Consider the following 21,457-nt stretch of genomic DNA (forward strand, 5'->3'; position numbering starts at 1 on the left):
ACTTGATCTAACAAAGATCACAATCCTAAATCAAATCACTTCAGACCACTAGTCTAGTCTGAAGTGGCCTTTACTTAACATTGATATGTTGTGGGTATTCTGTATATAATTGGGACACAATTTCTTGTTTAGCACGTCTGTTTTTCCCCCTAGTTCAACAAAATAGTGAAATGGAGATTCCGCTTCTCACGAACATTATTTGTGACCAAAATTTGAAGGAGGTATGTAAGAAGCTTAAAGCCCTTTAATTCTCTTTTCTGTGAACAGTGTATTTATTGCTGCAGTTATAGAATAACACCCTTCGTGATATTCAGTAGGCTTCCATTTTAGATGTGTAATTTAAGACATTCAGATAGTCTTCTCTCCATTACCAGATGCCTCTGAATGTTACTGCTGTTGATTTGTTGTGTTTGTGTTGTTTCTGCTGAGGCTGCTTTTTATTAATTTATCATTTTAATCTTAGTATTATGATTTGTGTTTGTTTTTGATCTTGAACCTCAGGTAATACTAAGCCTATTTTAAGTAGCTATGTGTGAACACTTCATTTTCAGAAACTGCAGGATGGTACTATCACAGTCGGTGAATTTTTCACACTCCTCCAAGTTGATGTGATACATTCTCCTCACCAGAGTTTGGTCTCACCCAAAGTAAGCATACAAACATACAGATCTACATTTAATAACATATGTAAAATATGTGTTTGGAAATTGTTACAAGACCCACACTATATATACTCATCAACTCTTTTTGACTTTTTGCTTCAGTTTCAGAATGAGCTTGGTGATGACTTGTACCATATGTACCATATGTTAACAGAGATCCATTAGTACTGTACGTGCGTTTGTAACTCTTCATGCAACCATTACAGTCGGCGACAGCTTCATTAACCATGAGCTTGGCCAAAGTTTGCTTTTGTCTTTCTTGCTCTTGGGCAATTTAAAAAGCCTCTATTCAGAACTCCTGCAGCAATAAAGACACACTTAACATCTGGCTGTAATTCTTCTATTTGAATATACATCATGTATTTTGGACTCTTAAATATATGAAACCCTGTTGACTTTTATTTTCCTCTCTACAGCATGCAGTTAACACAGCTCTTACCCCAGAAGATGAGTTTTTGAACGAGTACGTTTACTGTCCCAAGTTCCAAATTTACAAAGAAGATTGCCAAGCTCTCTACCAGATAATAGAAGAGTAAGATACTTGCAAATTTTGTTCATAGAGTATATTTTTGATTACTGCAACTTCTGTCAGATGTGTGTTATCATTGATATAAGTTGATCTCTTCAGTAGGGTTTGCATGACATTTTTGCTGGGAGTTTCACAAGCTCTTTTAAATGCAGGTATTGAAGTTGTCTGTGCGCCTTACAAGTATGCTGGAGAATGCAGGCACTTATCTCTTCCATATTTAGCTTTTCCTCCCTCCCACCCTTTGCTCCCAATTTTCTGGGATACAGTGGCCATATCCATTATCTGAACCCTCTTATTAATTAGAAGAGGTTGAAATTGGTGATAAAAAATTCAGGCAACTATAATGTGGAGATATCGATCTTCCCTGATCGATGGGGCCGCGATCTCAGACAGCTTTACGATCCCAATCAATCATTTACAGCGGTCCGGCACGCTTCCTCCGAAGCTGCGCAATAACTCCTGCTGTCTCTTCTCAGTCACGGCTTGTAGCAGAGTAGAAGCACAGCGTGTAAAGCAGTCTTGCTTCTTGTAAGCACACATAGACAGATTTGTCTATTTACAGCTCTTTATTACAACATTTCAGCATCAAAGTCCAGGGCTTCTTTCAGCCATGTCTCTCTCACAGATACACAGAGAGAAGAAGAAGTGAAAGTACAGGGAAAAAACTCCTCCTCCTTAGCTTCTAAAAGCTTCTGTCTCCGCCCAGCTTCTGTAAGCTGACGTCAGCAGGTGACACACACCAGGGAATTTAACCAGTTAAGTTCTGAACTATAACACCCCCCCTTGTGTCCCTGCGTGATACCTGTGCAACATCTTCAGTAACACCTTGTGAGATCGATCCCTTCCCCAATGCCTTGTGCCCTCCCTTGGCAAACCTGTTTGGCATTTGTGGAACCACCTCACAACTCTCAGAATCGCACTGTGCGAAACTTACCCACGCACCTGTGGCCTGGTACCTCTCTGGTGGGATACCTTTTGTTGTGCGACTGGACCTCCTAGGCACAAACTCAGGTGTTCCCTCTGACTCACTTTGATCAGCAGGTGTGTCCTCTGCATCATGGGATTCACCCTCTGACTTAAAGCGTCTTCGAATCCTCTCCATCACACTCACAGGAGAACTAGGCTCACTTTTGGGCTGTTGTTTTACAACTTGTGGAGATGCCCTATCCTGCTCCTGACCCTGGTCAGTGACCTGGTCGTCATCAGCAGCCTCAGCCTCTTCTTCCGCCTCATCAGAACTGTCTTCTGGATCAGAGAGACAATCTGAGAGAACATCACGCCTGACAGGAGTCTTTGACTTTACATCCTCCTCTAAGAATTCAGCGTGTTTACTGATCAGCACCTTACTCTGATCACCTGATGGGTAAGCAAAACGCCATGCACGGGCATCTGGCTCATACCCACAGAAGATCATTTTCTGGACTTTGGCTCCATCTGGCCCCTGCAAAGCCTTAGGCAAAGCGACAAGCGCAGGAGTTCCAAAAGTCCGCAGAAAGTGAACCTGGGGTTTGCGGCCATTTAACAAAGAGAACGGTGTGTCACCTACCAGTGAGTTGTAGACACGATTCCAGGTGAATGACACAGCCCTAGTAGCCTCCAGCCAAAACTCAGGAGGTAACCTGGCTTCTCTCAGCATCACCTGTGCAGCCTTAACCAGAGCTCCACTCCTCAGCTCTGCCACCCCCCCTTGCTGGGGTGAAGTAACTGTGTGGCGTATCCCTCTCTTCTGCAAGAACTTCTGCAACGCAGAACCAGTGTACTCAGCATTTCTGTCACTGATGATCGCTTGAACCCTGGTGGAGAACCTCTGTTCCACCCCCTCAATCCAGCTCTTGATCAGCTGTGCTGCATCCTCCCTGGATTTGAGACCGTGAGCCCAGGAACTCTGCGAGAAATCATCCAGAAAAGTTAGCAGAAACCTGGCCCCCCCTAGACTTGGTTCCTTGACAGGACCGGCCAAATCTATGTGTACCAGCTCAAAAGGTTTAGTGGTAACACGTTCCACCTTTGGGTAACTGCACCCTCTCACCTTTGCTTGCTTGCAAGTGTCACAATTAATGGCACTTTGACAATTTTTAATTCTGCAACCTGTAACAACCTCAGGTAACACCTGCAAATCCTCTACCGGCCCATGAATTGTTCTCTGATGCCATACGCATGCACATGAAACATTATGAGCGGGAATTGTAGCACGCTGGTTGGGAACTGTAGCACGCGACGCTTGTGCTTTCTCAACCTTCCCCTCACCTCCAAGAGACGTTTTAAGAATGAAAAGATCATTCTGTCCCTTCCGCACTTTGGCCAGTAACCTCCCCCCTTTGGAGATTGTGCAGACATTTTCAAAACAAACTTTGAACCCCTTACTTAACAAATAAGGCACAGATAGCAAACAGTGATGAATTTCTGGAACAATACAAAAATCCACCGTCTCCTGTAAAACAGAAAGATAGGCATTAGTACATTTGAGAACTCTAGTTTTCTGTCCATTCGCGAACTTAATAGTTTGTCCCTTCGGAACTGCCGTGCAATTCCACCTCTCGACTGCAGGGGTCTCTGGAACCATGTTGCGGTTAGCTGCAGAGTCTATTACAAGGGCCATTTCGGAATTTCTCACTCGGCCGTCTTCAAACACTGCCATACTCGCAGAAACTTGATAAGACTCTTCCTGTTGTTTACCACGACCACCTGGCTCAGCTCCACGCCTGCCTGTCTTCCCAGGCCTGTTGCCATGGAAACCTGCCTGATTCCCATGGGAAAAGTCCTTGCAAACATCCTGCATCGGCTCTCTGCTCCGGTGGGGGCAACTGCCACGCCGACGTTGAACTCCAGTGGAAAAACACTGCCCGGGGCTCCTCCCAGCTGGCCTGGCCTTCCTCCTTCTGGAACGACGCCTTCCACCAGACTGGCCCCCCCTGAAGCTCCTCTCTGCTTCAGCACAAAGCGAAAGTTGTTTAAACTCGCCTTTGGAACTCTTCGCCCCCCCGATCTGCTCACTAGCGCTCCTAGAGGCTAAGACATCGGGAACAGGGCCTGCCAGTCCAGCGTCTCCAGGACCCAGTCCATCACACAGACGTGTAGAAGCATTACAACAGCTCCCCAACACTGTCTCAGCCCCCATTGGGCTTTCTGGGCATCCTTCTGCCTCTCCTGGGCCTCCTTCAGGGCTCTGGCCTTTCGCTGACGCCTCACACAAGCACGGTGCAGCACTAGTACAGCTGCCAGCAATAGTCCCTTCTGCCCCCTCTGGGGGCCCACAGCTTCCCTCAGCTGTGTGTTGACTCTCAAGAATGTGCCCAGCGCCATCTTGCCTCTCCCCTTCTGACGCAGCCGCGTCTAGGCCATGGCGTTCCACTCCTGCTTCACAAGCCTCACGGAGTGCTAGCCATGCAACCTCAGGCCTCTCAGCATCTAGGACAATAGGCTTCAGCGCATCACTTACATTCTCTGCCAGAAATACTAGCACACACTTCTCAGCTTCGCTCAGCTCTGTTGCTGCTCCAGCCGCTTTCTGTAGTGGCTGGACTGCCTCCCAAAGGCTTTCTCCGACCAATAACAGTTCTACGTGGAGACTCCACGTCCACCAGCCCTCGCGCGTCAGCTTTTCACATGGTAGCTTAAGCTCAAAACCATGCTTCTGGAACTGCGCCATCTTCTCCCCCCAGTGCCCCAGCTTACTCACGTAGCAGTAGCCTCCAGCACCTGTCTTTGGAGAAGCGATTTTTCAGCTGCGTTTCAGCTCTCTGTATATCAGAAGCTCTCACTGTCTCTCGGAAGCAGGCAATTAATCATCCTTGCTCTCCGGCACCCACGCTGACTTCAAAGCGTTCCTGGAGCTCACACCGACTGCTTTACGAGCGTAGGCTGACCACCCATAACCTGTGGAGATATCGATCTTCCCTGATCGATGGGGCCGCGATCTCAGACAGCTTTACGATCCCAATCAATCATTTACAGCGGTCTGGCACGCTTCCTCTGAAGCTGCGCAATAACTCCTGCTGTCTCTTCTCAGTCACGGCTTGTAGCAGAGTAGAAGCACAGCGTGTAAAGCAGTCTTGCTTCTTGTAAGCACACATAGACAGATTTGTCTATTTACAGCTCTTTATTACAACATTTCAGCATCAAAGTCCAGGGCTTCTTTCAGCCATGTCTCTCTCACAGATACACAGAGAGAAGAAGAAGTGAAAGTACAGGGAAAAAACTCCTCCTCCTTAGCTTCTAAAAGCTTCTGTCTCCGCCCAGCTTCTGTAAGCTGACGTCAGCAGGTGACACACACCAGGGAATTTAACCAGTTAAGTTCTGAACTATAACATATAAATGGTTATCTCCCCGCCCCCCCAGTAGAAATGCTTCCTCAATTGTTTTATTGTTTACGTATGTATACAGAAAAGAAGTGAATGAAGAAAGATGTGGCCTAGGTAGAGATGCTGGAGGATTTAATTTACTCTACCTTTTAGAACAAACTTGGCTTATTCACTATACTTCAAGAGATGCTCTAAGAAGCAACTGGATATCATTCATTACATGTTGCCTCTTCCAGGGTAATTGTACAGAAAAAAGGAGGCTGTCAACATTGGCACCACCGTTACACTTACACACACACACCACTATAATTATTTAGGAATAATTATACACATAATAATATATGGCTGCTTCCTAGAGCATTTTCACAAATATTTTCAACCTGTGTAGAAGGAGCTGTATTTTCTAGCTGTTCTAATTAGAATAAAACTGAACAAGAAAAGAACTAAGAGGCATCCTTCAGTTCACCATATTACAAACCTAACATTTGTTTATTTACTAAAATGTTGTGTTTAGTTGTGAAAAAAATTAAGGTTGTTTTAAATTGACACAGAAATGGGGCTTAATGGTGAACATGTGCAGAACAGAAACGGTTGTGATAAAGTACATTACTTCCATCTCTAGATATAAGGTGCCTTTGATCATGATGAAGGGAGCCCAGCAGTTAAATATGATTGAAGGTCAAAGTGAGCTGAATTAAATGTAGGTGAAATATGTGGCTAGGTAGTAGATCATCATGTTCTACAGCAGCTAAACCTCATTGAGATATATTTTCCTGGAAGAGCTTGGAAGGTTTCATACAGATGATGAAGAAGTAGAAGAGTTTGGATTTGATATCCTGCCTTTCACTCCCTTTAAGGAGTCTCAAAGCGGCTAACATTCTCCTTTCCCTTCCTCCCCCACAACAAACATTCTGTGAGGTGAGTGGGGCTGAGAGACTTCAAAGAAGTGTGACTGGCCCAAGGTCACCCAGCAGCTGCATGTGGAGGATCGGAGACGCGAACCCAGTTTCATAGATTGCAAATCTACCACCCTTAACCACTACACCACACTGGCTCTCTAAAACCTCAAAACCCTTAAGCAGTGAGAGCAAAAGGCCCATGTGAGGTGCTGCTACGTCTGCTTTAGGGCACCTCAGGCCCCTTTTTCAGAGGCACCTGAAAACCCTGCAGGTGACCTCTGACACAGCAGAATTAGCTAGAGTCAGAAAAAGAAACAGAGGATATCTAAGTGACACAGATGGGGCTTTTTGGATCCTAGCCAATGTGTTCCTGCATTGGCTTGGATGCTGTCAACAGCATACCTGTAGTCCAGTACACATAATCTCTAAATAGGACAAATCCTGCTGGATGAGACCAAAGGACGGACTAGTCCAGCATTCTGTTCCTACAGTGCCTAGGAGTTGGCCACAAGTGGAGTTGGCCCAATGAAATTATGTTCTCAGAAATGCTAGCTTAGAATAGTTTCAACATTAAAATCTATGAAGAGCAGAATATATTCTAGGCCAGAATCACAGGTCATTTGAAGGCGCTGCTTATTCTCTTAAGATAGAAGCACATCAGAATGCTAATATTATAATATATTAAAATGTTATATATAGCCTCAGTTCTGGCACCTCTTAGGTGGGCACCATTGCCATTCTAAGAGAACAAGGGAGGCATTCATGGTGAGTTCCGGCACCTATTTTTCTAGGAAAATTGCACAATATAATTATTACAATCATTATTTATAATTAATATTTCAGATTAAAATTGTATGCCGAGTACCAGCATAAACTTCTGGTGAATGTGAACAAAAGTCTATGGGGAGTAATGAGAACCTGTTCGGATGAGGAGGTATGGGCAGCTGACTCATTCTGAATAATTAAATGTTTGTTTGTTTGCTTAGAAAGCTACAGACTTCTAATGCATTTGCATCTCTCATGGCAGTCTGCAACAATTAAAAACAACAATCCCATACAGTGGTACTTCGGTTCTCAAACGTAATCTGTTTAGGAAGTCCGTTCAACTTCCAAAACATTCGAAAACTGAGGCACAAAGGGCTGGCTTCAAGTTCAATTGGAAAACACGCAGTGGAAGCCGTTCAACTTCCGAAGTTAATTTGAAAACAAAAGCAATTACTTCCGGGTTTTTGGCGTTCGAAAACTGAAATGTTTGGCTTCTGAGACGCTCGAAAACTGAGGTACCACTGTAATAGGAATAAAACAATTTAAAGGCAGAAGCAGGCTTGGCAGATCAAAAAATTAAAAAATGAAAGACCAGTGATTGCCAAAAAAGTAAACTTTCTCAGTTAGTGGAAAACTGTAAGAGAAGGAGCCAATTGGATCTCACAGGAAGGGTATACCACTATTTGGGCATTGGAAGTTCCTCTTTTGTCTCATCAACCATACCGTGGTCACAAGTGGGACACAGTATAGGCCTCTGCAATATATTGTACAAAGTGGTCAGGCTAATGTAAGAGGAGATGGTTTCTCAGTGATGTTTCTAAATCCGTATAATAAAACACTGAAAAAATGGCTGTTTAGTTGGTGGAGGGAGGAATAATGCAATAAAATCTAGATCTGTGGCATTGAAGGGTACTTTTAATCAAATGGGGTGCAGTCTGCATAAACTAGTTTTGTGGTATGTTCTTATACAAATAATGAGCATACACAGAGAGATATCTGTTGCAGACATGCACCAAGGACCAAACTACACATTGCAAATGAAGGGTGAAGCAACTTACTCTAGGGACACCTCCATAAAGAACTTAAATTTGCAGCTGGTGAGCAGACAAGCAACACACGGGGGTGGGAAAAGAAGGTGTTTCCTGGGACAACTTGCCTTTGAGGTGCTTCCCACTGCCAACCAAGGTGCGCTTGAGAGGTTCTGTCATTAAAAAATAAAATAAGACTATCATGTTCACTTCCAGTTCCCTTATTCTGCTAATGTATTCTATTTCACTGCAGCTGAAACGCTTTGGAGAAGGGCTACGTGAAATGAAATCCAGTTTCCTCAAGAAGAGTAAAGTTCTTGCTCACAAAGGAAAAGCAACATTATATAGAAAGCTGGTGCAAAATGGACAGGTAAATTTTTGAGGTAACCAGTGAGATGAGGTGAGCTTCATGCCTAAACAAGGATTTGAACCAAAGTGTCTCTGGTTAAAGTCCAACACTGTAACTGCTGCATATGAGAGAGGTTGTCTTATTTCCTCATGTCCTTAAACACAGTTTGGTTCCTGGATTTAGCTTCACATTTATATTATGGAATAAAATGGGGAAATAGCATGGGTGCTAGAGGAGTTGTGTATCTTAGTTTTGAAAGCAGCGGGAAACGATAGTTTCAATGTAACTTTTAGCTCTATGGCTAAAACATATAATCCTGTTCGGTGGATTCTTATTTTTGTTTATTAACGTATAGGTTTAGACTTTGAGATAAAGGCTACATAGTGAGCGGATTCCCTACTTGAACAAGACCCTGCATCAAAATATAGCAGTTCATCTAGTGTACTAAACTGTCTCTATTCTAGTCCTTCTCCCCTACAAATCAGTAAAAAGGCATTGGTGTTCTCTCCTGCGTGTTTTAATCTGATACTGTAAACTGATTTCATTTGGGGCCCAATAAAAAGTCTGGGACACCTACTGTTGTGATATTGCTGAAACAGCTTCTGTGGGCCAGAGCCCATCCTTTGGTGGAAAGACCATTAGGAAATATATGTAATAGATAAATGTTTTTTTTAAAAAACTGTTTTTATTTAGTAGCCAGAAATGCCCTTTAATAATATTTGCTTGCTAAAATAGAATCTAACCATATTTTACATATTATATTACTAATAATAATAAACAATTAACCACATTTTTACCTTTAAGCTTCAGTGGGAAAAACTACAGTCAAGACTGGCTAAAGTAGAAGAACTTATAAAGGAAATGGACAGCTGTCTTCTTGCTCTGGAAACAGGTACAGTCTCAAAAATTACTTTTCCAGTAAAGCCAGTTTCTTTGCAGACTAAAGAAAGCAAAAAATAAAAAACAACACCCCTGTTGACATAATTTGGGCATACTTTGGTGTCAAAAAGAAATCAACATTCTTATACACATTAAGATCATAGGACTAATAAGCTAACAACCATGCAGAGAAACAGGCGACGTAGAATAAGTCCTCTTAGACAATGGAAATTATTTGGCTTCTGAAGCTTTTGTGGGTACAGTCAGCATGTTATTAGTCTATATGTAAATGGTTGAACTGCTTTTTTAGAAAATTGAGCCTCACAGGAAGTAAAATGTTCTGCTGTGGTGATTTACAATGTCCACTGGCCGTTGTTGTTGGATGTCTGTAGAAAGATAACTAATATAGAGTTTTCTCTTTTTCTCACTATCCTGTCAAATCAGTGAGCATGACTTGAAACAAGAACTCTTTGAATGTTCTCAACTGTGTACCAAAAGTGTAGAGCAAAGCCAATCTCAAACTACAAATATATCATTTTTGGGAATACACCTGAAACTCAAAGTTGGGAGCATAATTTCAAAGGTTGTATTTCCTGCTAAGTTGACCAGAGTATATGTATAGCATTTTTGAAGTGAATGTTCTTATAAAACACTGCTTAATTTTAGAAACTTCTGCATTGGAAGAGTCTGAGCCAGATGTCAATGATGCCTTGGCAGAATACAAGTCTAAGATGAGAGACACTGAGAAAGGTACTGGAACTGTTTTGAGCTGCATGATACAGAAGGCTGTTAGGACACTGAAATTGCTGTGGCTGTGTTTATTATATAGTCTCCAGATCTTTTTTACTAACGTGAGTTGTAGAATGCATCTTTCTGTCCTGCCATTGCTGACGGATATTTTCCTGTACTTGGGGCTGTTTTGACTGATCTACATGGAGGTTACTACATGTATGAGCTCTGGAAAGCTATGATTGGCTGCATCGTTTCAGTGCATGTACTGTACATGCTGTGAACGGAACACCTATAGGTTCTTCATATACAATATCCTGTATGTAGGATTCACTCAATTCTACACAAATTACATCCATGTAGGAATTTAACTGAACACCATTTGGCCTTGGAGAATAAACCTAATAGCGTGTTGAGGACTAGACCTGCTTAATCAGACAGAATAAACAGTTAATGCTTTTCATCAACATTTTGACTCTTACTGTGTATTTTCACATTTCTTAGAGCTGGAAAACTACAGAGCCAAAGAGGAGGCACTTCAAAGGTAGAATTAAGCATTAGTGTTTGACATGTATTTATGTGTTGTGAAAAACTCTTGGCTTTTAATACTATTCAGGGTATTTGGCAAATGCGTTGCACTTTTGTTGTACTCCTTCAGAGAGCAATCGAATATCAGAGACAAAAAGAAACAGAGAACTTCTGAAATAAGCCATCTCAAGGAGTATGCAAACAGATGTCAGGAACTTATGAAGAAATACAAGTAAGTAAATTCAGTCAATTAATATCTTGCTGTAAAGGGAATCCAAGTAATATATTGTCTATGTTTACGTGACATCAGTGGTATCTTCTAATTTTGTCCCCATGAGCTGGCAATCAGAGTAGGGGTGGGAAAACCATGGTTTCCAGATGCTGGCCATGTTGGTTGGGGCTAATGAGAGTTGTAGTCCCAGAAAATCCACAGGTTTCCTATCCTTGCTCTAGAGTATAACCAAATTGTTTCAACATTCCTCTTCACCTTCAAACAGAGGATGGCATGGTCCTTATAGGAATGACGTTTACTGCTTGGGGAAAACATTTACAAATAATTACATTTAACATCTATATCCTAAGTAAAATGAACAAGTGGGCACACACAAGCAGTTTTTATCTTTCCTTCTTTAATGCTTTGTTCCGTATGGTCCATGTGGTTCAAAAAGATTAAGAAATGGGCCCCCAAATACATGTTTTGTTTAAAAGTGGGTCCTAGGTCTGAAAAGGTTGAAGGTACCTGCTCTAGTCAACTTAGTGTGTGAGGGAGAAATATATAGGTTTTTCAACTTGCAAAGGGGACAGATGTTTTAGATAAAGTAGTTCATGACTACTGAACCCCAATTAAAAAAAAAATTAAGGTAGTATTCTTACCAAGTGTCCAATAACTGTACGTGCACTATCCTTCCCATTGTCTTTTGGTGAATTCATTTTTGATAATTTTCTGTTTGTAGCTTCTCTGAGTGGGCAATAAAAGAGTGGAATGATCACCAGGCTGTTTTCACCTTCCTTTATGATTCTGTTGAGCTCACTCTCAGCCTTGGGTGCCCTGTAGGTGAGTTGCAAAAATACTAAAAACTCTATCTGCTATAAAAGCACCACTATCTACTCTAGATGTGTTTTTTGATATTTTACTCCTGCCAAGAGGTCCCAAAAGAACTCAGGTCTACTCACCAACATCATAACGTGATTTTTTTAAAAGCTAGAAAAACACTAAAGCAGACTACAGGCAAAACTGATTAATTTGATAAGAACTGAGCTGTAAAAAAAAATTGCATGCAGACTGAAAAGGCATTTGGTCTTCAATTTTAATGAGTGACATAAATTTAGCTCTCTAAAGTGGTAAACCAGTGTTTGGGCTATCTAGATTACAGGTATTTAATATTTATTACAATTATTCCTACAACTATTCAGGATCCAAATTCTTCCAAGCCAGTTTACAGCATAACAAAATTAAAATATTAAAATAAGTCTGATTCCTTCCCACAGTTGGTGGTAGATGACCATGTGAAGCACAGTAGGGAGTATAGTGTAGAAGGAGCAGACAGTGATCTCTTTGCCAGCTTCTGTCCCTTGTCTGAAATCCTCCATCCAGAGCTGCTGGTAGTGTATGGATCTAATCACCTTATAAAATTGTGTTACCATTCACTGCTCCAAATTTGGGTCAGTAACTCTTTGCCATGTCACTGTGCAGGAAACTTTCCTCAATGTTCCAGGAGTTTGCAGGGGTAGAGCTGGGAGTAGGATCTCATACAGATGACCACGGATGGCTAGGCCTCATCCTAGCGGTTCCCACTCTTGGTGTCTGCAAAATCAGATCATCAAGCAGATCAGTGAGAAATGGAGCGTGGATCTTTGCACGAAAGTCTGCAGAATTGTGTCTTTAGTACAATGGTATTGTAAGCAGCAGGGAGGGACTTGCATGGTTGGCTATTCCACTATACAAAAAAGGTATTTGTATATATACATCTCCCCACATCCTGCACATCATGGCAAACGCTGGACCCTGGCATGCAGGTTTTTTGTGCAGAATGATTTATCTATTTGAATTCTGACCTATGTGAAGAGGGACAACCCAGACACAGGTTGACCATCTCAGTGAAAACTAGACCTCATTCTGAAACAGAATCATAGAACTTATAGTATGTCTGCTTTCTCATAGATGGTGCTGTTTTCAGCAACAGGTTCTGCGTGAATATTGTTGGTGTGAACCTCGAATCACTGTTGGATGGTAAGGCTTCGAAGCACTTTGCTTCTGTGATATTTTTTTCTGGAAGGAGATCTGCATTTTCCAGCTTCTCTTGTGAAAAGTATTGCTAAACTTCAAGAAAACATGAAAAGGAGTCTTCTGTGAAGAACCTTCGTTTTTCTCAGATAAAATTTTCAACTAACAATGAAATTCCCAGTGTGAAGCAAAAAGCAAAGCAGTTAAATGAAACTAAATATAAAATGCCTTCAAGGTTTTGAAGGCATTCAAAATCATCCATGAGTTGAATAGAATGAAATGACTTGAATATAACTTAAACCTAAGACAGAGTTTGTTGTTTCTTTGTTGTCCTATACAGAAGCAAAGGCTTTGCCATCTTCAAAACTAGTGCATAGACTCATCTTCCAGTTTATAAACAGTCAGAGTTCATTGAAGGAAAAATGTTCAACAGTGCATCATCTTTATCAGGTAACTTAACAATGAAAAGCAAAAAGGGGTTTTTAAAATGTTGCTATAATTTGTTCTATGCTGCTTGGAAGAGTCAACAAAGAAGATCCAGAAGTACATGAAGTACATTTTGGAGCAATTCTAGGTGGAAGTAGCTTCCCAGCAGAACTTTTTCACCTGCTTGAGTGACACTGTAGTGACACTTAATGGAGGCTATGAAGAATGAATGGAATTCAGCATCACACTCTTCCAATCATTGCAGCTTGCCAGATGGAACAATCCCCCCCTCCTCCCCCTGTGCGCAGTTCTGGGAGTTCTCCCGACCCCTCCCCACAAGCCAATTGCGGAGGAAGAAGGGGGAAGCCCTGTTGTGTAAGCAGAAGTCCTTGCAGAGTTTCCACTGATAAGGCTGATTAGGTGAATCCTGCCCAGAGAATTTGTGTTGTGATTTGCTTTATTGTTTTTCTGCATTTGATGACCATTTTCTAGGGTAGAAAAACAATTTATAAAGTGATTATATTGAGTGTAACTTTAAAAGTATAGGAATGCAAATACAGTGGTGCCCCGCAAGACGAACGCCTCGCAAGACGGAAAACCCACTAGACGAAAGGGTTTTCCGTTTTGGAGGCGCTTCGCAAAACAAATTTCCCTATGGGGTTGCTTCGCAAGACGAAAAAAATCTTGTGAGTTCCCGCGGGTTTTTTCCGCCTTCCCCCCCTTTTCCTAAGCTGCTAAGCCGCTTAACAGCTGATCGCTAAAAGCCGCTAGACCGCTAATAGCGCTAATCCGCTAAGCTGTCAATGGGCTTGCTTCGCAAGACGAAAAAACCGCTAGACGAAGAGAATCGCGGAACGAATTCTTTTCGTCTTGCGAGGCACCACTGTAAATGACAAAATTATAGAATAGGTAAAAGTCAATGGTCTAGTTCAGGGGTAGGCAACCTAAGGCCCGGGGGCCATATGCAGCCCAATCACCTTCTCAATCCAGCCTGCATACAGTCTGGGAATCAGAATGTTTTTACATGAGTATAATGTGTCATTTTATTTAAAATGCATCTCTGGGTTATTTGTGGGACAAAGGAAATATAGTCTGGTCCACCACATGGTCTGAGGGATGGTGGACCAGCCCACAGCTGGAAAAGGTTGCTGACCCCTGGTCTAGTTAATGTTGCTTTGTGTCCGGAGAAGGTTTGCACACATCTTCTTGCTGTGAAGAAAATGTAGAAGAGGAGTGGCGTACCTTTTTTCCCATCCTATCTCAGGAAATCTGGGACCTAAGTTGTCATCATTACTTGCTTTGATTGTCCAATCAGGTGCTGCGTGACATTTCTCTTGTGGTGAGTCGTTGTGAACTTCTAGGAGAAGAGATCGAGTATCTAAACAGATGGGGTGGAAAATTCAATCTGCTGAAGACAGATGTGAACGATACAAAGTAAATGCTTAACAAAGTCTATTCTAGTTCTCTACATGTATTTGTTTGGTGTACAAGTTAGGATTGGTGTAAAAGTTAGGATTGGTAGAGGGTGTGTTACAATCCTTCCAAAATCTTTCTGGCAAGAATTTAATATTTACAGTGGTGCCTCGCAAGACGAAATTAATCCGTTCCGTGAGGCTCTTCGTATAGCGGTTTTTTCGTCTTGCGAAGCAAGCCCATTGACAGCTTAGCGGATTAGCGCTACAGCTGTCAAGCGGCTTCCAGCGATCAGCTGTTAAGCGGCTTATCAGCGGAACAGCTGATAAGCGGCTTAGCGGCTTAAGAAAAGGGCGAAAAAAGCGAAAAAAACCCGCAGGGGGATGCAAGATTTTTTTCGTCTTGCGAAGCAACCCCATAGGGGAATTCGTTTTATGAAGCGCCTCCAAAACGGAAAACCCTTTCGTCTAGCGGGTTTTTCGTCTTGCGAGGCGTTCGTCTTGCGGGGCACCACTGTATAGCACAAAATTCTGGTGTGTTTCACCTCAGCAGGATTTTAAAAAGCTGTTTCCCCCTATATAGTACTCAAGATAGCAAGCAAGGAATGAAGTATCTTAAAATATACAGTACAGTGGTATCTCTGGTTGCGAACGGGATCCGTTCTGGAGGCCTGTTCACAACATGAGCAGAACGCAACCCACATTGGCACGTCTGCGCACGCGCAGGTTGCGATTCGCCACGCATGCGTGCGCAGCGAAACCCGGAAGTAACCCTTTCTGGTACTTCCGGGTCACCGTGGGACGCAACCTGAAAAAAGTATCATGAAGCAAATGTAACATGAAGTATGACTGTATTAAAAATGCATTGCATGAACAGCAGTTCAGCTAAAACATGATAAATAAAAGAGCAGAACCGAATTAAAACATTGTACTTCCAGAGTGAAAGATGAAACAAAATCAAGTTAAAGCAACTTCTAAACAAAAAAGAGCCTTGTCAAAACAAGATAGACTGTCTGGCACCTAAAAGATAACAAGAAAGAGCACTGAGTGGATCTCCCTGGCAGGGGGTCCTGCAGGCTGGGTGCAATCATAAAAGGATCCTCTTTGTAGTAGCTAGCCACCTAATATCAGAAGGCAAGGGTACCCATAAAATGGCCTTTAATGAAGGTAGATTCACTGAGGGAGCACACAGTCATCCAGGTGGCTTGGACTAGGTGTTTTAGGTCTTTATAAGTCAAAACCCAGCTGCTTCAATTGGCCTTGGTGGCAAGCAGGGTCTCTATGAAGGTCTTTAAGAGCTGGTGTAATGTTTGCAATGGAAGGTCCCTGTTAACAATCTAACTGCTGTATTCTGAACCACTTAAAGTTCTGGAAACCTTTCAAAGTCAGCCTGAATTGTTACTAATCAAGCCTGAATTTTTATTGAAGCATAGGTAGATAGTAAAGTTGTTTTATTCCAGGAGGCGGCACAGGCATAATCTGGAATTGGAGAAAGGAAGTCAAAGGCAAAACTATCACATTGTGATCCCAACAGCAAAGCTGGATTCAAATACTGTATATTCCTGAGTTACCAACCTGATCATTAAGGGGGGTGCAATTCATCCAGTACAAGCTGAATGCCTCCACCATGGTCCATTCCATCTACCCACAGTACCTCAACCCTGTCTGCGTTCAGCATCAGTTTATTAGCTCTCACTGTGCCCTTTAGATAACTGTTTAAATATCAGTGCATCACCTAGATTTGATGAAAGGGAGAAATTGAACATAAATAGCATGCAAACTGATTACCTCTCCCAACTGTTTCATTTAGGATACTTAAGTGTGCATGCACACGAAAGCTTATACCCAGAACAAACTTAGTTGGTCTCTAAGGCAGTGTTTCCCAACCGGTGTTCCGCGGCACACTAGTGTGCCGCCAGGCGTTGCCTGGTGTGCCGTGGGAGGGAGGCGGGCGAGGCGGGCGGCGAGAAGCGGGGCGGCGGCGGCGAGGAGAGGCCGCCCAGCGCGGGGCTCTCGCCGTCTGCCTGCCTGGCTGCCTGCCTGACGCGCAAACCCCCGGCGCAGGCGCCCCGCTTGTTGACACGGGAGGGGAGGGGGGAGAGGAAACGCTGCTGGTGCCGCTGCTCCTCCTCTCAGCCCGCCCTGCCTATATTTGCACCAATCCCCGTCCACTAAAGCATTTGCGCCTCCCAATGGGAAGCCTTGCCGGGCGGCGGGCGCTGCTGCCTGAGAGTTCTGAAGCCACGCCCACTTTCCCAGAGACTGGCAGTTCTGAGGGATCCAGGGCAGGGCCGGTGCGCGCACGCGCGCTTCTTGCTGCCCGGGCGCTTGCTCTAATCCCGCCTTCCCTGGGAGGGAGGGACGGCGGTGGCCGCGAGCGTCCGGGGCGGGGCGCGCGCTGGCTCTCCCTGGCGGCCCCCGTGCCTGGCGTTCTATCAGTGCGCCTCCTCTCTCTTTCCCCACCCATCCTCCACGTGCTGCGCTCTAACCCGGAGTTAGAAGCGAATTAGAACACGCCCCCCGTGTGTGGTGTGTTTTTTTTGCTGCTCCTCTTTTTTTAGGGCTTTTTGGCGGCTTTTGGGACGGCGTCGAGGGGTGGCGCCCACGCTCCTTGTGCGCCCGCCCCGGAGGCTCGCACGCGCGGTAGTGCTAGAGGAGGAGAGAGGTGGGCATGGCGGCTGTTTTGGAGCTGTTGCTGCAGGACGAAGTGGCAGCCAGCGCTGTCGTGCGGTGGCTGAAGGCGAGCCAGAGCCCCTGCGCCGTGGAGGTAAAACGCACAGCGCCGCCCTTGCTTCACCCAGCCCTCGGTTCGAGCGGGAAGTATCCGGGAAAACGGAGTTGATGCTGGCCTTCAAAACTCTGCGCTCCAAAAGGGAGGCAGGAGGGGAAAAAAACAGGTCGACCACTTGAGGTTTCCTCCTCTGGCGGGATGCTAAGTGGGAAGCTGCAGCCTTCAGGCCTGCGCTATGTGAACTCCTGAAGGGCTCTTGCGGTAGCTTTTCGGGAGCCCAGGTGTATATATGTGCCCCCCTGAGGGAGCCCTTCACTGAACCTGCGAACCCTGCTGTGGAGTTGGTGGGACTGAGTTGCTGTGCGCCCTTACGAATCCTTCCCAAATGCAGCTTTAATGATTCAGAAACAAGACCTACAGAATTCGTTGGAAGTTACTATTTTATTTTATTTTTACATAAGTAAAAAGTGACCTTTCCCCATCTGGCATGGTGGTGTGCCTCGAGATTTTTTTCATGAAACTAGTGTGCCTTTGCCCAAAAAAGGTTGGGAAACACTGCTCTAAGGTGCTACTGGACAATTTTTTTTATTTATTTTAACATTCAACAGTTACTGAGGCACAACACAAATAATTCTTTGGACAGTGGAAACTTGTGTTACGGACGGGATCCCTTCTGGAGGCCCATCCATAACACGGAACTGACGCAAGCCAAAGTGCCGCATCTGCGCACATGTTCAGCGCAATTTAGTGCTTCTACACATGTGCGAGCGGCAAAACTTGGAAGTAACTTGTTCCGGTACTTCTGGGTTGCTGCGGGACAAAACACGAAAACACATAACCTGAAGCGGACGCAACATGAGGTATGACTGTATCTATATTTTGTTTTCTACATAGAGTGAAGCTCTTATTCTCCAGTTCTGTATCATTTGCAAAGTTTGAAGTTGAACTGTCTTTATCTGCCAGCTATCCTGCATCCCCAATAGCTTTCACCATTCCAAAATGCACCGGCAAACTTAAGTGAGTAAAATAAAACAGAAGGTGTGAGAGCAATAATTTTTACTATACTTTTATGGGAAGGTTTTCATTTATTTGATCCTCATATGTATGCATTTTCTCTTCACAGCCAAGAGGAAATTTCTGCTGTTTTATCCAGTGTTCCAGTGGGAGCCAACTACTTGAAGAGAATGGTCAATCAGATTCATCGTAATCTCCTCCAGTGTCCTTCAATCCAAAGATAGCAGAGCAGCGGGGGGGGGGGGTGTAATGAGCAATCATTCAGTAGTCAAATCTTTGCTTATTTTCTTAGTAAGGATCACCACTTAGTCCTTTTTGCCTACTGAAAAGTGTATAGCTAAGGGATATTGCATAGTTCTGTTGTTGTTTTCTAGCACTTTTTAAGGCTACTCTTAATTTCGGATAAATTAATTTTACTGCAAAACTGATGTTGCAATTCTACTGCAGTAGTTAGTGCAATTTCATAGGTCAAGTACTGCAGAGATGTGTATCTTCCAAGGCCTACATGTGTATTAATGGCTAGCAGTAGCTTTTGACCCCTACAAAAATAAAGAAGTTCTATTTTTAGAAAGTTGCCCCAAGATTGATTAATTACAACACAAAAATTAAAACATTGCACATAGAAAAGTAGGTGTGCCATCCAATGTTTCGGACTTGTTAATGAAGTGAGTATTGGTGCATCCATGCTTCTGTTGACTGAATTATTTGGCTTTAGAGATGTCTGCCATCGTCACTAGTCCAGTCTGACTGTTAAGATTTTTAAATTATTCAGATAGATGTGGTTGCATCTCATATCTACAAAGCTTATATTATTATAATAAGGCATCCATATTTTCTCCACTGTGATCTCTAGTTGCTGGACGATGTATGTATATGTGTAAAGTAATTTTTAATGTTTTTTGAATTGTTTAGTTTTTTAAATTTTGTTACTTTTTGTTAATGGGGGAAGTATAATAAACCCACCTACACTAAAAAAAATTGTCTTAGTGGTGACTTGTAAGTTAAAGTAATGCTGCCAACACTTCCTCTAAATCCACTATTTTTTTTTTGTGTGTGTGTGTGTGTGTGTGTGTGTGTTTTAAATCCTTTAAACTGTTTGGACAATTTTGTTTTTGCTGTTTGTCTTTCCTCCTTCAAAAATGGTTTCATATCAAAAGACTGAAAAAACAAATTACTCATTAGAAAACATCAATGGAATAAATGCAAAATATTACACATTCAGTTCTAAGAAGATTGTAAGTTATATTAATCATGGTATTGTGCTCATTTCTCCCTGCTTTTCCTTTCTATAATGTGGTGGTTGTGGTAAAATAACTTGTTTTGACAACCTATTCCTTGTTTAACTTTCCAGAACTGTTTCAGAAAAATTCTGAATATTTTGGATGAAAGGATTATTTCTACTCTTCCTTTCAATTTAATAACCTCACAAAATAAGAAGATAAATAAATGTTATTTCACAGACAAGACAAGGCCAAAGTGTATGCTTAAAAAGAACAGCATACAGTGGTACTTCAGGTTGAGTACTTAATTCGTTCCGGAGGTCCGTTCTTAACCTGAAACTGTTCTTAACCTGAAGCACCACTTTAGCTAATGGGGCCTCCTGCTGCCGCCGTGCCGCCGGAGCATGATTTCTGTTCTCATCCTGAAGCAAAGTGCTTAACCTGAAGCACTATTTCTGGGTTAGTGGAGTCTGTAACCTGAAGCGTATGTAAGCTGAGGTACCACTGTATACCATTTTATACTGCCCATTAACAATTAGGTATCTGAACCCCATAAACCAGACTAGCAACCACTTGCTCAAGCTCCTTGCTCAGAAAGGAGATGTTAGCAACCAGCTATCATTTATATTTTCTGGGTCCAGCTAGGTTTTTTTAGGAGTGCTTAATTACCATTTTGTTTAAGGAGGTTAACACCACTTCTCTGAAGGGAGGTGCTTGCAACTCTTGGCCAGACATCCCCTTCTTATTAGATGAAATAAGCTGCAAATGTCTGGTTTTTGACGGGTGGTCAGCTGGTGTTTGCCCAGCACCTTGTCCACATCCTTGGTCCTCAGCAACTGAAAGTTGCCCTGTTGTTGCTCTGTACACTTCTACTAGCACAAAGGCATTAATTGTGGAGTCCAAGTCATGACTGTTCCAGCTGACAATCAACTGAGGCTGCAAAACCAAAGAGAAGCAGACCAGCCTCTGTAACCAGCTAGGCATCACTGGAATATTACACTGCCTGCCTCCCAAGAGACAAGCCAGAGCAACTGCACCTTCTGGTCCTCTGCTTTCTTGACTACTGAGCCTTGCTGGGGTTGCACTGGGCTGAGCAGATGAAGGGGTTCCTGGCTCTGCCTCGTTAATTTCTGCATCTATCAAATTTACTCTTATCAGTACCAATCAGTAATCATTTGATAACATTTCTTAATCAAATTAGAACAGATATCTCATTGGATTGGTTTTAAATTGGCAGTTTTAAAAAATCCAATGTAAATCAAGTTTCCTGTTAATAAGTCTCTCTATATACCCTCAGAGCAAAATTTGGATCTCACAGCAATCCCACCTCTTGTCACCTGGCAAGAGACGATCAGGATGAATGTTGGCATCCATCTGTCTGGAAAGACAATGGAGTGTGCCTCTGGGGGTGAAGTCAAGCTGCTGTATTAGCAGCACCGAAATGACTTCCCCAGGGCGCAAGCCTGGACAGTGCATACGGAGGTCCTGGGCTGCTCATGCAAGACCCCCATTCTCAGCCTGTCTTCACATGCAGGGAAGTCTAATTAACTGAGGTTTTGATACCCATTGGCTACTCCCACCTGGTTTAGCTGGCCAGTCAAAGCCATTCTGAGGTGTGGGTGCTACCTATCCCATGCTGACAGCATATAGAACACACATCTGCATCTATATGAATGCAGGGTGGGGACCAAAGGTGGACAGAGGCAAGGTTAAAAACAAACTCATAGGAGCCAACTCCTAGGGGCCGAGGAGTCTTTGCCC

General features: G+C 43.3%; 1 protein-coding gene and 1 long non-coding RNA gene across 3 annotated transcripts in view; one reads left to right on the top strand and one right to left on the bottom strand.

Moving 5' to 3' along the window:
- KNL1 (kinetochore scaffold 1) overlaps positions 1–19,245 on the top strand; it is a 37,550-nt gene extending 18,305 nt beyond the window's left edge. Inside the window, exons 12-26 of the mRNA XM_081886398.1 lie at positions 154–221; positions 552–647; positions 1,079–1,194; positions 7,235–7,325; positions 8,438–8,554; positions 9,338–9,425; positions 10,079–10,162; positions 10,646–10,685; positions 10,800–10,901; positions 11,623–11,723; positions 12,831–12,899; positions 13,234–13,343; positions 14,635–14,753; positions 18,357–18,479; positions 18,586–19,245. Coding sequence (XP_081742524.1) covers positions 154–221; positions 552–647; positions 1,079–1,194; positions 7,235–7,325; positions 8,438–8,554; positions 9,338–9,425; positions 10,079–10,162; positions 10,646–10,685; positions 10,800–10,901; positions 11,623–11,723; positions 12,831–12,899; positions 13,234–13,343; positions 14,635–14,753; positions 18,357–18,479; positions 18,586–18,700 — 1,439 coding nt within the window. The 3' untranslated portion in view covers positions 18,701–19,245. The remainder of the gene's footprint in view (positions 1–153; positions 222–551; positions 648–1,078; positions 1,195–7,234; positions 7,326–8,437; positions 8,555–9,337; positions 9,426–10,078; positions 10,163–10,645; positions 10,686–10,799; positions 10,902–11,622; positions 11,724–12,830; positions 12,900–13,233; positions 13,344–14,634; positions 14,754–18,356; positions 18,480–18,585) is intronic.
- On the bottom strand, positions 11,730–20,883 carry LOC309356473. Of its 2 annotated transcripts, XR_014162812.1 has the most exons (4): positions 20,734–20,883; positions 16,307–16,466; positions 14,562–14,697; positions 11,730–12,473 (listed from the first exon to the last, which is right to left on the bottom strand). It is a non-coding gene; the product is annotated as an uncharacterized lncRNA (long non-coding RNA). The 2 variants fall into 2 exon arrangements; XR_014162813.1 differs by lacking the exon at positions 20,734–20,883 and having other exon boundaries at positions 16,307–16,598.
- Between the last annotated feature and the right edge of the window lie 574 nt (positions 20,884–21,457).

Source organism: Podarcis melisellensis (assembly GCF_964234715.1).
Source record: "Podarcis melisellensis genome assembly, chromosome: 1".
NCBI classification, from domain to species: Eukaryota; Metazoa; Chordata; class Lepidosauria; order Squamata; family Lacertidae; genus Podarcis; species Podarcis melisellensis.